The following is a 14,310-nucleotide window of genomic DNA, read 5'->3' as shown; positions in this document are numbered from 1 at the left end:
AAGGTAGAACGCATTGGGGATGGGAGTCAGAAAACCAGGAGCAGAAAAGAAATCTCACAACAGGAATATAAAATCCTTCAAAAAAATCAAAGAGGTGGGGGAAAAAGGGGAAAGTCTGAATTCTATCACTATCTAGAGAGACAGATTAGAGAGAGAGAGAGAGATATTGGAAACATTACTACTTACCTGATCATTTCGTTTTCCTAGCGTGTAGACAGATGGACAGTGGGTTATGCTCCTCTGCCAGCAGATGGAGACTGAGTAAGCTGACGTCACAGTATATATACTCCTGCAGTGACACAAGCCTTCCAGTATTCTCTTCAAAAGCAACTGTGGACAGACTAGCAAAAAAAACTGGATTAAAAACGGTCAACAATAACTGTACTCAACCAACAAGAAACACTGAACTCACGTAAGATTCTAGGTGCCCCAATCTAGGGACTGGATGAACACTACCCAGTAATCCCTTGGGACCTGGAGCCCCACAGGAGGACCACTGACACAATCATTCAGCAGCCGAAGGCAGGAAGCTGAGCCCATCTGTCTACACTAAGGAAAACGAAATTACTAGCAGGCCGATTCAGTAAAGTCCGCGGGAGAGCGGACGAACGCACGCTCTCCCAGTGCGCGCGATTCAATATTCAAATTAGGTGGTGCAGTAGAAACGGGGAAAAGGAGGCGCTAGGGACACTAGCGCGTCCACAGTGCCTCCTTTTAGCCCGGAGCGGCGGCTGTCAGCGGGTTTGACAGCCGACACTCAATTTTGCCGTCGTCGGTTCTCGAGCCCGCTGACAGCCACGGGCTCGGAAACCAGACGCCGGCAAAATTGAGCGTCCGGTTTTTGGCCTGACAGCCGCCAGCCCATTAAAAAAATTTTTTTTCTTTTTTTTTTTTTTTACTCTTCGGGACCTCCAACTTAATATCGCCATGATATTAAGTCAGAGGGTGCTCAGCAAAGCAGTTTTTACTGCTTTTCTGTGCACTTTCCCGGTGCCGGCAGAAACTAGCGCCTACCTTTGGATAGGCGCTAATTTCTTAAAGTAAAATGTGCGGCTTGCCTGCACATTTTACTTACTGTATCCCACGGGCATACCTAATAGGGCCATCAACATGCATTTGCATGTTGAGGGCGCTATTAGGTGCCGCGGGTTGGACGCACGTTTTCCTCCCCTTACTGAATAAGGGGTAAGGGAAAACGCGCGTCCAAGGTCAGGTTAACGGTGCGCTCCATTGGAGCGCACTGTACTGTATCAGCCTGTTGGTAAGTAGTAATTACTCTATTTCCTAGTGTGTAGACAGATGGACTGAGGACCAGTGGGATGTACCAAAGCTACTCCCAAACAAGGTGGGAGGCTGCCTACAGTCCATTCAACACAGCATGTGTAAAGGCTGCACATCCAGATGATAAAACCTGGAAAAAGTATGTAAGGAGGACCATGTTGCAGCTCGGCAAATGTTGACAGGAGACAACAATCTAACCTCCGCCCATGACACTGTCTGAGCCCTAGAGGAATGAGCCCTAACCTGAGTAGGCAACAGCTTTTCAGCATCCACATACCCAGCCATGACTACCTCCTTAATCCAGCAAGCTATAGTAGCCTGTGACGCTGGTTCACCCTGCTTCCTTCCACCATGAAGGACAAACAGACTATCCATCTTTCGAAAAGGTTCAGAAACCTCCAGATACCACACAAGAAGTCTCTTGACATCCAAAGAACGCAGGAGGCGATACTCCTCCACGTCCCTGACTCTATCCAGGGATGGCAAGGAAATGGACTGATTCAAATTAAATTCAGAGACCACTTTGGGCAAGAAGGATGGAACAGTCCGCAGTTGTAATGCCCCTGGAGTCACCTGAAGGAACAGCTCCCAGAAAGACAAGGCCTACAGCTCGGAATTTTGACGCACAGAACAGATAGCCACCTGGAACACTGTCTTCAAGGTCAATAACCACAAGGAAAGGCTACGCAGTAGTCAGAATGTAGGGCCCGCCAAAAATTCAACACCAAATTAAAACTCCATAATGGAACCAGTAACCTCAAGGGAGGGCGAAGATGCTTCACTTCCTTAAAAAAAAAAACAAAAACAAAAAAACAGGCCATATCAAGATGAGATAAGGAATCACCATTCAATAGGCCCCTGAAACAGGCAAGAGCCACAACCTGTACCTTCAAGGAATTAAGGGCCAATCCTTTATTTAACCTATCCTGCAAAAATTCAAGAATGAGCAGGATCTTAACAGAATGAGAAAGAACACTTTGATGGGGGAGTCACGTGATGTGGTGAGCCAGGCAGGAGGGAATTCCCCAGGCTCTGAGGGTCTGCTCGGCTCATTACCAGTAATCCTCCATAACCCGAGGTGAAATCGTTCCACCCTCTGGCCACATCACAAAGGCATATGTCCATTGAGCATTATATGCAGAGGGCTTCCCCCATTATGTCTGTGAAAGGAGGTAAGAAAGACAAGGAGAAATCGCGCGGCCCTGATGCAAAAATGGCACCCGGGAGTAACCATAACAGATATTAAAGACATTATCTGTGCAGCGCTAGATGAAAAGCTAGCTGCGATTGCCTCTCAAATTACCAAGGTTCAAGCTGCTCTTGCGGAAATAAACCCCCGTATAGATCAGGCGGAAGGACACATAAGCGTCCTGGAAGATGACTCGCTAGCATGCACCACTAAGCTGGCAGCGCAGGGGAAACAAATCGCAGACCTTAGGGACAAGTTAGATGACCTAGAGCAGTGGTTCTCAACCTTTTTCCCCATCGTGACACACTCACATGGGTGACACACTGCTCATTACAATTTACAGCGGAAATAAAAAATAAAGGTCCAGTATTATTTTTATTGTTAAGAATGACACAAGGAAAAGATACATATTCTGCCTGAACAGAAATTGCATAAATGGTAAACATCCCACACCAAAACAGCACCAATTTCCAGCACTTAACAGTAACCACTTTACCTAAGAAAAGGCAACACTGAAAATACTATACCAAGCCTTAAGACACCAATACATCTCCTATTAGGAAAACGGACCAAGTCAGGCTGCTATAGAGCCCTACACAGAAACTACATGCCAGCAGAAAACCTCACCTGAATTACATGTACTGATCCTCACCTAACAATGAATAAAGAGACCAAAACTCATAACTAGAAGCATGCAGACAAAAACTCAGGTGCTCCCTCACCTAAACCAGCTCTCAATCACACACAGACACACATGGTCTCTCTCTTTCTCTCACTTTCACACAGGCTCTCAATCACATACTTATATGCTCTCTCACCTAAACCAGCTCTCAGTCATATACATACTCTCTTTCACATATGCAGGCTCTCAATCATTCACATACATGCTATCTCACTCACACACACACACACACAGAATCTCAAATACACATGCTTGCTCATTCACTCACTCTCTCCCCCTCCCCCGAACTAGCGGCAGCAGCAGCCTCCTCCACTTCTAACCCTAAAGGCAGCAGAAACCTACTTCATTTTCAGCCCTCGCGGAGCAAGGAGTCCCATTGGCTGCGGGGGTTGACGAAGTTCTTCATTTTTCTCCGAGCCACGCTGCTCATTCCTCAGGCTGCGCCTCTTTTCTTCAGGCTGACGCTGCCTGCACTAACATGGTCTCTTCTTCCCACGCACGCACCCGCTACTCACCACTTCCGCTTCTGGGCTGCGGGGGGAGGTCTCAGATAAAAGAGATGTGTGAGGTCTTCAGAGTTTTTTATGAAACCCTGTACGCAGCGGACCGACATACGGAACAGGAAGAAGAAACAGAGTTTCTTGCAGGGGTGGAACTTCCTACTATTTTGGCCTCCCAATTAGACTTCCTATACCGGCCTAGAGACATTAACACAGTTCAACCCAGAAAGTCCCCGGCGACAGATGGTTTTCCATACGATTTTTATAAATGTCTCCAGTACCAAGTGGCTACACCCATAACAAAATTCTATCTAGATGGCCTCTCTAAACATTCCTTCCCACCACACTTCAACCTAGCACATATGACAGTACTCCCCAAACCAGGCAAAGACCCATTGCGGCCCGCTTCTTACCAACCAATTTCCCTGCTCAATTGTGACCGTAAGTTGCTCGCCAAAATCTTGGCAGACCGGTTGAACGCTTTGTTGCCCACTCTCATTTCCCAACACCAGGTGGGCTTCATCAAAGGGAGGAAAGCAAATGCTAATATTATCAAGTTGATCACAGCCATGCAGATCTGTCAGACTCAAAATTCAAGCTCTAGCCATAGGGTTCGATTCCAAAAAAGCGTTTGACCGAGTAGCATGGTCCTATCTTTTCTCCATCCTACCCAGGTATGGAATCAGGGAGATTTCTTGAATTACCTGTTTCTTTTTTATGACAAACCGGCTTCACGAATTGTAATGCATAGAACTATCTCCAATGATGTCCCTATACAGCGAGGGGTGAGGCAGGGTTACCCACTATTGCCTCTTTTATGCATACTATCGATCAACCCCCTCCTGCGGAGAACAGACATCAGTCACGACATCTCGGGTTTTGGCCGCCACCCGCAAGTTTTTAAAGGCAGCAGCATTTGCGGATGATGTGTTGGTTTTTCTAACAAACCCCTCTTGTTCCCTTTCAGAAGTATTCAATCTCCAGAAACAATTTGAACAATTCGCAGGCCTCAAAATAAATAAGGAAAAATTTGAAGCCATTGATGTAACCGGCACTCTCTGCACCTCTTGGCCCACCAAGTTCCCACTACGCTGGGTGCAAGCGGAGTTAAAATACCTTGGGATCAAAACTCCACTCAATATCAAAGATCTGTGCAGCGCAAATATACAACCCCTATTATCATAAACGGAAAAGTCACTGGACAGATGGCGATCCCTACCCCTTTGCTTAACAGGACGAATTCAACTATACAAGATGGTTCTACTGCTGAAATGGTTTTACATCTTGCAAATGGCACCACTATGGCTTAACAAGCGGGACTCACAGGGCTTCCATAAAGCCTTACGGTCTTTTCTTTGGCAAGGGAAAAAGGCAAGGTTGCCCATGGCTGTCCTTGCTAAGCCCATGAGGTTCGGAGGTCTTGGCTGCCCAGACCTCAATTTGTACAATCTGGCATGCAGCCTCTGTTACATAAGGGACTGGCTTTTCCAAACTTCCACCTTTATCCCGTACCAGACCCTCTCGGCTTGGTATGAGGTACCACTGCTTAACCCCTTACTACAAGTAGAATTGCAGAAAACTCCTAGTCACCTCAGATCCCACGAGTTGTTTCTCACATGTAGAAAGGCCTGGCAACAACTGTGTAAAATCTATGGCCACCCATCTAGCATGACATCGCTAATGACATTCACTGGAGCCCTTCCTCCCCCCCGGGACTAACAGATCCTGCTTTTGCCAGATGGCAAGAGAAGGGCTTGACATATATTTCAACTGTTTACAGCCGCTACAGGAGAGAAACTAGACTTCCCTCCTTACAACAGCAATATAAACTTACCCATAAAGATTTTTACCCGTTCATCCAGGTGAGGCACTTTCTTGATAGTAACCCAACAAGTTGCGGGGAAACAAGCCCAAACCTGCAGATACGGCTGGCACTGGCCTTGGGGAAGTCTCAACATCCCACTATCTCTTATTTTTACAAAGGTTTGAGCGAAACTGGGAAGTTTTCGTGCCTGGAGACATTACACGCGCATTGGATGAAATGGCCTCAGTTTTCAGTCACCTTTGAAGCCTTCAAAAAAAGTGTTTGTGTCCCTCCCAGAGATCTCAGACAATGTTCTGCTTCACGAAATGGAATATAAATTTCTGTGGCAACTTTATATATCTCCCGATCGTGTTTTTCAATATAAGCTGATTCCCTCTGACCTCTGCAAAAGGGCAACCTAGCGACTGGTACTTTCTTTCATTATTTCTGGGAATGTGCACTTGTAGTAGATTTTTGGGATAAGAGTCCACAACACATGCAATCTGCTGCTTCACATTACACTACCATTGACCCCAGGGTTCTGGCTATTTGGTCCCGATGTGCAGGAAGTTCATTCTTTAGGCCCAACCACACACCTTTTCCTAGGCAGAGCACGCTTGATCGGGAAGAAAGTTATTTTGCTTAGATGGATGGAATCACAGGGCCCGAACCACAAACAATGGTTTCAAAAAATGATTCATCTCTGGTCTTTAGAATATGCTATAGCTTGGTCTTCCTCTTCCAAGAAATTCATACACAACCAAATAATTTGGGAGCCACTTCTAACATATCTTTCACCTACCCTAATGTCAGACCTGTATTGACATTCATATGCGCTCCATACACTGGGACCCGGGAATATCACTAAGCTCCATGTTGGCCTGAGCCACCTATCATATGGGTTCACAATGCCTTAGAACTCTCACTAGCAGGACCGCCAGAAACCTACATATCCCAATTTCGAGACTATTTCTAGATAATATGGGACTGTGCGTTTGGGCTATTCGTCTCAGCTGCATTACCTGTATTATTTCTACTATTTGTATTATTTGTTTACTTGTATAATCCGCATTATTTGTATTCTTTGTACCAGGATCTTCAGGGGTAAACTCGATGTGAGTGGTAAGAGATTGGAGTAGAGGGTAAAGGGGGGGACGAAGGGATACTTGAGGGAAATGTTGAGGTATGTTGTTAACATTATGGAATGGTTGTTCTTTGTTGAAAATCAATAAACATATATATTAAAAAAAAAAAAAAAAGAACACCTCAATCCTCACACCAGGCCTCAAACACTCTCCAAACCAGCACATAAGCCAAGGAAGTGGAGAACTTCCAAGCACGGAGCAAGGTAGCCATCACCGCAGAAGAATATCCATGCTTCAACAAGTGAGCCCTCTCATGGGCCAAACCGTAAGACAAAACAGAGTCGGATCTTCATGAAGGGCAGGTCCCTGCTGCAAACGATTCATGCGCAGCGGAAAACAAAGGGGGGTCTCCACCAGGAGTCTTTGCATATCTGCAAACCATGATTGCTGGGACCAATCTCTTGCCACCAGGAGTATAATCCCCCTGTGGCTTTTGGTCCTGCAAACTACCGTATTTCCACGACAATAACCCGCCCACGTATATAACCCGCCCACACACATAACCCGCAGGTTTTCAAGATTTATGAAAAAAAGTTTTAATATACCCCGCCTCCTCATATAACCCGCAATTCAAAAAAAAAATAAATTTTTAAATACCTGTCGGAGGGCCGCGTGGGTCCAGGCGGGCGGCGGGAGCCGGGTGGTCGCGTGTTAAATCTAGGCCGCGGGCGGGTGGGCGCTTGTTCCAGGCGGCGGCGGCGGGGGCGGGTGGACGCGCGTTAGTTCGAGACGGCCGGCGGGTGGTCGCGTGTTAAATCTAGGCCGGGTCGCACAGGCGCGCATTCATTCACTGCCGGTGGGGGCAGCCCCCACCGGCAGTGAATGAATGCGCGCCGAAAGCAGCTTGTTCCAGGCGGCGGTGGCGGGTGGACGCGCGTTAGTTCGAGGCGGGTGGTCGCGTGTTAAATCTAGGCCGGGTCGCTCAAGGCAATCTAGGCCGGGTCGCTCAAGGCAGTCACATGCCGTGACGTCACGGCATGTGACTGCCTTGAGCATCGAATCGCAGGGGTCGCATTCATTCATCCAGGCGGAGGAGCCGGCTGCTTTCGCCGCTACTGCCTTGAGCGCCGAAAGCAGCCGGCAGCGGCAGCTGAAAGCAGCCGGCTCCTCCGCCTGGATGAATGAATTCATTCACTGCCGGTGGGGGCTGCCCCAGCCCCCACCGGCAGTGAATGAATGCGACCCCTGCGATTCGATGCTCAAGGCAGTCACATGCCGTGACGTCACGGCATGTGACTGCCTTGAGCGACCCGGCCTAGATTGCCTTGAGCGACCCGGCCTAGATTTAACACGCGACCACCCGCCTCGAACTAACGCGCGTCCACCCGCCACCGCCGCCTGGAACAAGCTGCTTTCGGCGCGCATTCATTCACTGCCGGTGGGGGCTGCCCCCACCGGCAGTGAATGAATGCGCGCCTGTGCGACCCGGCCTAGATTTAACACGCGACCACCCGCCTCGAACTAACGCGCGTCCACCCGCCACCGCCGCCTGGAACAAGCTGCTTTCGGCGCGCATTCATTCACTGCCGGTGGGGGCTGCCCCCACCGGCAGTGAATGAATGCGCGCCTGTGCGACCCGGCCTAGATTTAACACGCGACCACCCGCCGGCCGTCTCGAACTAACGCGCGTCCACCCGCCCCCGCCGCCGCCGCCTGGAACAAGCGCCCACCCGCCTGCGGCCTAGATTTAACACGCGACCAATCAGGAAGCGGCCGGGCGCAGGGATAGGACGGACTCCTCTCAGCTGCAGCCTATTCAGAGTCGGGAAACTTTATTGGTTGTAAAATTTTTTCTGGATAACCCGCCCACGTTTATACCCCGCGGGGGGCATGCGGGGTAGGTAAAAACGCACATTACCCGCGGGTTATATGCGTGGAAATACGGTACTCTGCCCAACAAGGGCCATGGAGGAAAGGCATACAGCAACTTGTCTTCCGACTAGACTTGTATGAGAGCATCTATGCCCAGAGACCACGGATGTCTCCTGCAACTGCAGAATCTAGGAACCTTCGCATTGTGAGAAGTTGCCAGCAGGACCAAGAACAGAAGGGCCCAGTGATCCACTATCAGATGAAATGCCTCAGACAACACCCATTCTCCTGGGTTCAGACTCTCCCTGCCGAGAAAGTCTGCTCTTACGTTGTCTTTTCCTGCAATGTAAGAGGCCGAAATCTGTAGATAACTTATGGATTGGGCAGAAGGACAGTCTATTTCCTGTGACACTTGCTGGCTCTTGGTTCCTCCATTGATTAAGGTAGGCCACTGTTGATACGTTGTCTAACATCACTCGGACCGCTTGACCATGCAGTCTGTGACTGAACTGCAAGCATGCCAATCGGACTACCTGGGCTTCCAGGCCATTGATGTCCCAGAGGGAGTCTTCGGCATTCCAGCGCCCTTGGGCTGTCAGCTCCTGACAGTGAGCTCCCCAACCCTAGAGACTCGCATCTGTTGTGAATATCAACCAGTTCAAAGAAGTCAGGGAACACCCCTTCTCAGATGAGCTTCCTACAGCCACCACTGGAGGCGAGAGCAGATTTCCATCGGCAAGTAAAGCCGGACCAAATAGCCCTGAGACTGCGGGTTCCAACGAGAAAGCAGTGAGCACTGAAGAGGTCACATATGTACCCTCGCCCACAGCACCACTTCCAGTTTTGCCGCCATCAAACAGAGCACCTGTAGATAGGACCACACTGTTAGGCGTACAGTGTTCACCAATTGACGCACCTGTGACAATTTCTGAATCCAAACTTCCAGCAGGAAAATCTTGTCCTTCCTCATGACAAACCGAACAACCAGTTAAACTCCAACGATTGAGATAGCTAAAGACTGCTCTTGGCCAGGTTCACCACCCAGCCGAGCTACTGCAACAAGGAGATCACCTTGTGGGTCACCAGGCGGCTCTCTTCCCGAGACTTGGCCCGAATCAATCGTCCAAATACGGGTGTACCACGATCCCATCTCTTCTCAACGCCTTAATTACTATCCCAATAACCTTGGAAAACGATCTGGGAGCAGTGGCTGGACCAAAAGGCAGCGCTCAAAACTGATAACGGTATCCCAACACCACAACATGCAGAAAACGTTGGTGTTCCAAACAGATGGGAATATGAAGGTAGGTCTCGGACAGATTCAGAGAAGTCAGAAAGTCCCCTGACTGCATGGCCATTATCATCAAGCGTAAGGTTTCCTTGCGAAAATGAGTCACCCTCAAATGACTATTGAGACTTTTGAGATCTAAGATGGGATGAAAGGAGCCCTCCTTCTTGGCCACCACAAAATAAATTAAATATCACCCCATACTTTCTTGAGACATAGGCACAGGAATCAGAGTCCTCAGCCGAAGGAACCTGCGAAGCGTAGATTCCACTGCTTGCTTCTTCTGTGGGGAGTGGCAAGGAGACATCATGAACGTGTCCCGAGGAATACTGTGAAACACCAGCGCATATCCTTCTCATATCATCTCCAGGACCCACTGATCCAATGTGATCTCGACTCATCCCTGATAAAAGAGAGAGAGACGTCCCCCCTATCTCTTGTTCCCGAAGGTGGGTCGACAAATCTTCATTTGGAAGTTCGGCAGGATCCACCGCTTGAGCCCGCTCCTCTCTTGGGCTTCGGGGACGAAAGGTCCGAGACCTACTGAAAGGCAGAGTCCTCTGAAAGGTCGACCCTCTGTAGGGACGAAAGCGCTTGGAACCCCGGAGATGACCCCTCATACCAGAGGGGCATTGCAACTGCTTCTTATCCTCTGGCAACCAAAGAACCGGAGATTCGCCCACTTACTGTCCAATTTCTCCAACTCGCTCCTAAACAAGAACGAGCCTTTAAAAGGCATTTTTGTAAGATTAGCTTTGGAGGTTGCATCAGTTGACCAATTTGCAAACATAGCTGATGCCTAGCTGCTACCACCGAAGCCACTCCTCTGGCCGATATATGGACCAAATCGCAGCCCACATCAGCTAAAAAGGCGGCAATGGGTTCCATAACAGCTTTGGAATCCACTCCAGAATCATTAACTTCCTAAGAGAGAAGCAACAAGATTATGGCACTAGGGCGCAACATGAAGCTATCTGTAAAGTCATCACCACTGCTTCAAAGGCTTGCTTAAGGTTAGCCTCAATCCTCCTATCATGCACATCCTTTAAATCCACTCCTTCCTCCATGGGGATAGTCATCCGCTTAGAGACGGCACAGACTAGCGTATCCACTTTAGGAAAACGCAAACGCTCCCTCACCATTGGATCCAGGGGGCATAGGCCTTCTAATGTCCGACCTCCTTTGAAAGTTGCCTCTGGGGCGCCCCTTTCAAGATCAATCAATTCCTGAACGGCGTCTATAACAGGGAAAAATCAAGAGGCTTTATGCAATGAAACCAAAATGGGATTCTTCGGTTCAGATATGGAATCTGCACCAGGAACACCCAGCATCTTTAAGGTCTGGGAAATCAGGGCTGGCAGTTCAACTCTATGAAAGAACCGCAACATGGTCTGATATGGTTCCAGTCCCAGAGGAATTTCCCCATCTTCCAGGGAATCAGGAACTGCCACATCATCAGTGCCATCTGGGTTCCTGTCAGTATTACCCGCAGGGAGCAGAGGCATGCTCTGGCGCTTAAATATAGGACTGGAAGAGTGAAGGGTCACCGGCCGAGGGTCTGACCTGACAGGATTGGGCAAAGCTGAGGACTGCACCTGAAGAAAGGATTGCAAACCCTGAAAAACTCCACCCATGAAAAAGCAGCCACGTCCAGGCCAAACCCAAAAGGAACTGGAGCGGGGTCCACTGAATTGCCATCTCCTTCGGAGGATTCAGTCAAGGAAGTTCCAAAATCTGGCGTACCTCCAGATAGATCCTTAACCAGACCATCATCAGGCTGGGAGGATCCAGGCTTAGCGAAATCAGAGGAAGGCAACTCTCCTTGAGCCTCTAAACAGCGCTGACACATATTAGAAGACACTTCAGGCTGAGATGTACAAATATGAAACGGTTATTTACACTTTCGGATAATAGAAAGACTAGGGGGCACTCCATGAAGTTAGCAAATAGCACATTTAAGACTAATCGAAGAAAATTCTTTCACTCAACGCACAATTATGGTCTGGAATTTGTTGCCAGAGGATGTGGTTAGTGCAGTTAGTGTAGCTGGGCTTAAAAAAGGTTTGGATAAGTTCTTGGAGGAGAAGTCCATTAACTATTAATCAAGTTGACTTAGGGAATGGCCTCTGCTATTTCTGGCATCAGTAACATGGGATCTTCTTAGTGGCCTGGTTTGTCCTCTGTTGGAAACTGGATGCTGGGTTTGATGGACCCTTGGTCTGACCCAGCATGGCAATTTCTTATGTTCTTAACACAGAGATAAAGGCGCTTAAGTTTCTTGCTCACTGGCGTCATCAGTGCACAGGCGATGGAGAACATCCATCCAGCTGGCTCACACTGAAAACATTTCAAACGCACAAAATTTATGCACACAAAACGTAGGTGCTCCAAGAGCAAGCACTGCAAAAAGCACACCATGCATGGCCTTCCACGCGGAGTGCAGGCAAGAAGCCTAACTGCAGAGCCTAACCCATCGGGGCCACTCAACCCACCAGGCTGCCCAGTTCCCCCTAACCCCCACAGGAGCAGGAACGAACATTGGAACAGCACGCAGAGCATGGAGACTGGAGAAGTCCTGCAAACCCTTCTATGCTCTCTCTGCCTTTATGTTTTCTGGGGGGGGAGTTTTGGGGGTTTTTTTAAACTTACCCGAGCTCAGTCTTACTGGCTGAGTACAGAGACGGTCTCCAGCTGCGGGGGGAGAGGGCATATGCTGTCACCGTCGCGCTCGGCCTTCTGCACCTGCTGCCTTTAAGCTGTACGATCAGCTAAGTCCACGCCGGCAAACCCAGCTACCGGACTAAGGCACTCATCTGAGGGACCACGGAATTCTCAACTGGGGGAGAGACCATCTGGTATTACCGCAGGAGAGTGGGGCTTTCCTTATTCCATTTTAAATTCTTCCAAAATCTGAAGCAATCCCCATAGGGAGATGCACGTTCATCATCAGCTGGAGATGGAAAATACTGGCAGGTGTCACTGCTGGAGTATATGTACTGTGATGTCAGCTTGCTCCAAATTTATCTGTGGACAGGGGAGCATAACCCACTGATCCCGAGTCTATCTGTGTACACACAAACTTTTGCAAAAGTTGTTTAATTGTATGTATTTAATTACATTATTGTATGATATAGTTTAGTACTATTGATACTGATATACGTTCTTTGAGCTTTGTACTATTTGAATTTTTCATAATAAAGGATTTTTGTTCTGATTTTGTGAGCAATCCTGAAGTGCCGATTTACCTTTGGGGTAATCATACAGATAGATTAGATAGATAACACATAATAACGATAACACAGATCACTGAGATCGGCAAATAAAGGTTTACTTCAGATCCCTTCAGTAAATACAGCTCATTTGACTTTGGTGCGTGAGAGAATTCTCTCTATTGCAGGACCCAGTCTTTGGAACACCATGCCTGCAGAATTAAGACTCGAAACAGATTAAAAAATTTAAAAAAAAAAAAAGACCTAAAGACCTGGCTCTTTGAGGGAGCCTATTCAGACAATCTAGAAAAAGGTCATTAACATCAAGAATCCCGAAAGGTTGTCATTTTGTTTGTAATGTATTTCCTTTTAAGCCATTGTATCCTCCCTCGTTTAGTTTAATAATGTATATTTTAAAAATATTTATGTATACCCCGTATTTTATGTTACTCTCTGTAAACCGTTGTGATGTATATACATAGACGGTATACAAAATCTTTTAAATAAATAAATACATAAATGACAGAAAGACCAGATGGTCCATTGAGTTTATCTACATTTACATACACAAAGAGGCTTTTATAGACCAGACTATCCAAGCAAGCCAGGCAGTTTTCGCTAGCATATCCAAATAAAGTTAGGCTGACAATATTGCAGGACACTAACAGCTCTTTCATGAACTCTAGAAGAGTAAAACCTACTGCCCACGTGTAGATAAATCTCTGGCCTAAGCAAGAGAAGTGCTATGATGAGTGACTGGTACTCGCCTGTTTCAGTTTGCTGGTGATATCCTGCAGCTGTTTTTCCACTCTGAATGCAGACTTCAAGGCCCGCCAGTGGACTGAATTCTTTTGGCACCATGCTGCAGGAGATTTACTAGGGAGACACACAAAACCTTTGTACTAGGCAATATGCTTTCACCGAGGGGGCGGGGGTGTTCAAATTGCATTTACAAATTTCTATATCCAGGTAAATCCCACCCAAAGTGGTTATATCAACAGTACGTCAATAAATAATACAATAAAATCCACATGTAAAACAAAGGCAGCAAGCATAACAACACACAAAACAAGTGGCCACATCCAAATCCAGTCCTCCAGAAGCAGAGCAGGTCCAGTTTCCATGGTTACTAATATATGCAATTCATTTGGTTCTTAAATCCAATGAGGTCCATATTCAAAAGCCACTTAGAATGATAGCTGAGTTATTCATCTACATGGCAAGTTTTGAAATATTCAGCCAGTTATCTGGCTAAGGCCTGGATTCACCATTCTTTCGCAGAATGGTGAATCCTGCGAAAACGGGGGGCGGGCCTGCGAAAGCCCACAGCCTTTGAAACCACTGCGGTGTGCCGGCTTTCGCACCGAATAGCGACAACATAAAAGGTGTAGTTATTCGGT

General features: G+C 47.7%; 1 protein-coding gene across 2 annotated transcripts in view; it reads right to left on the bottom strand.

Moving 5' to 3' along the window:
* DHX40 (DEAH-box helicase 40) overlaps positions 1-14,310 on the bottom strand; it is a 45,282-nt gene that overhangs the window by 9,865 nt on the left and 21,107 nt on the right. For both annotated transcript variants that reach the window (XM_029612630.1, XM_029612631.1), the window contains exon 14: positions 13,678-13,786. In XM_029612630.1, coding sequence (XP_029468490.1) covers positions 13,678-13,786 — 109 coding nt within the window. The remainder of the gene's footprint in view (positions 1-13,677; positions 13,787-14,310) is intronic.

The sequence above is a fragment of the Rhinatrema bivittatum genome, chromosome 8, assembly GCF_901001135.1.
Source record: "Rhinatrema bivittatum chromosome 8, aRhiBiv1.1, whole genome shotgun sequence".
Taxonomy (NCBI): domain Eukaryota; kingdom Metazoa; phylum Chordata; class Amphibia; order Gymnophiona; family Rhinatrematidae; genus Rhinatrema; species Rhinatrema bivittatum.
Note: the sequence above shows the minus strand (reverse complement) of the source record. Positions and strands in the feature narration are given on the sequence as shown.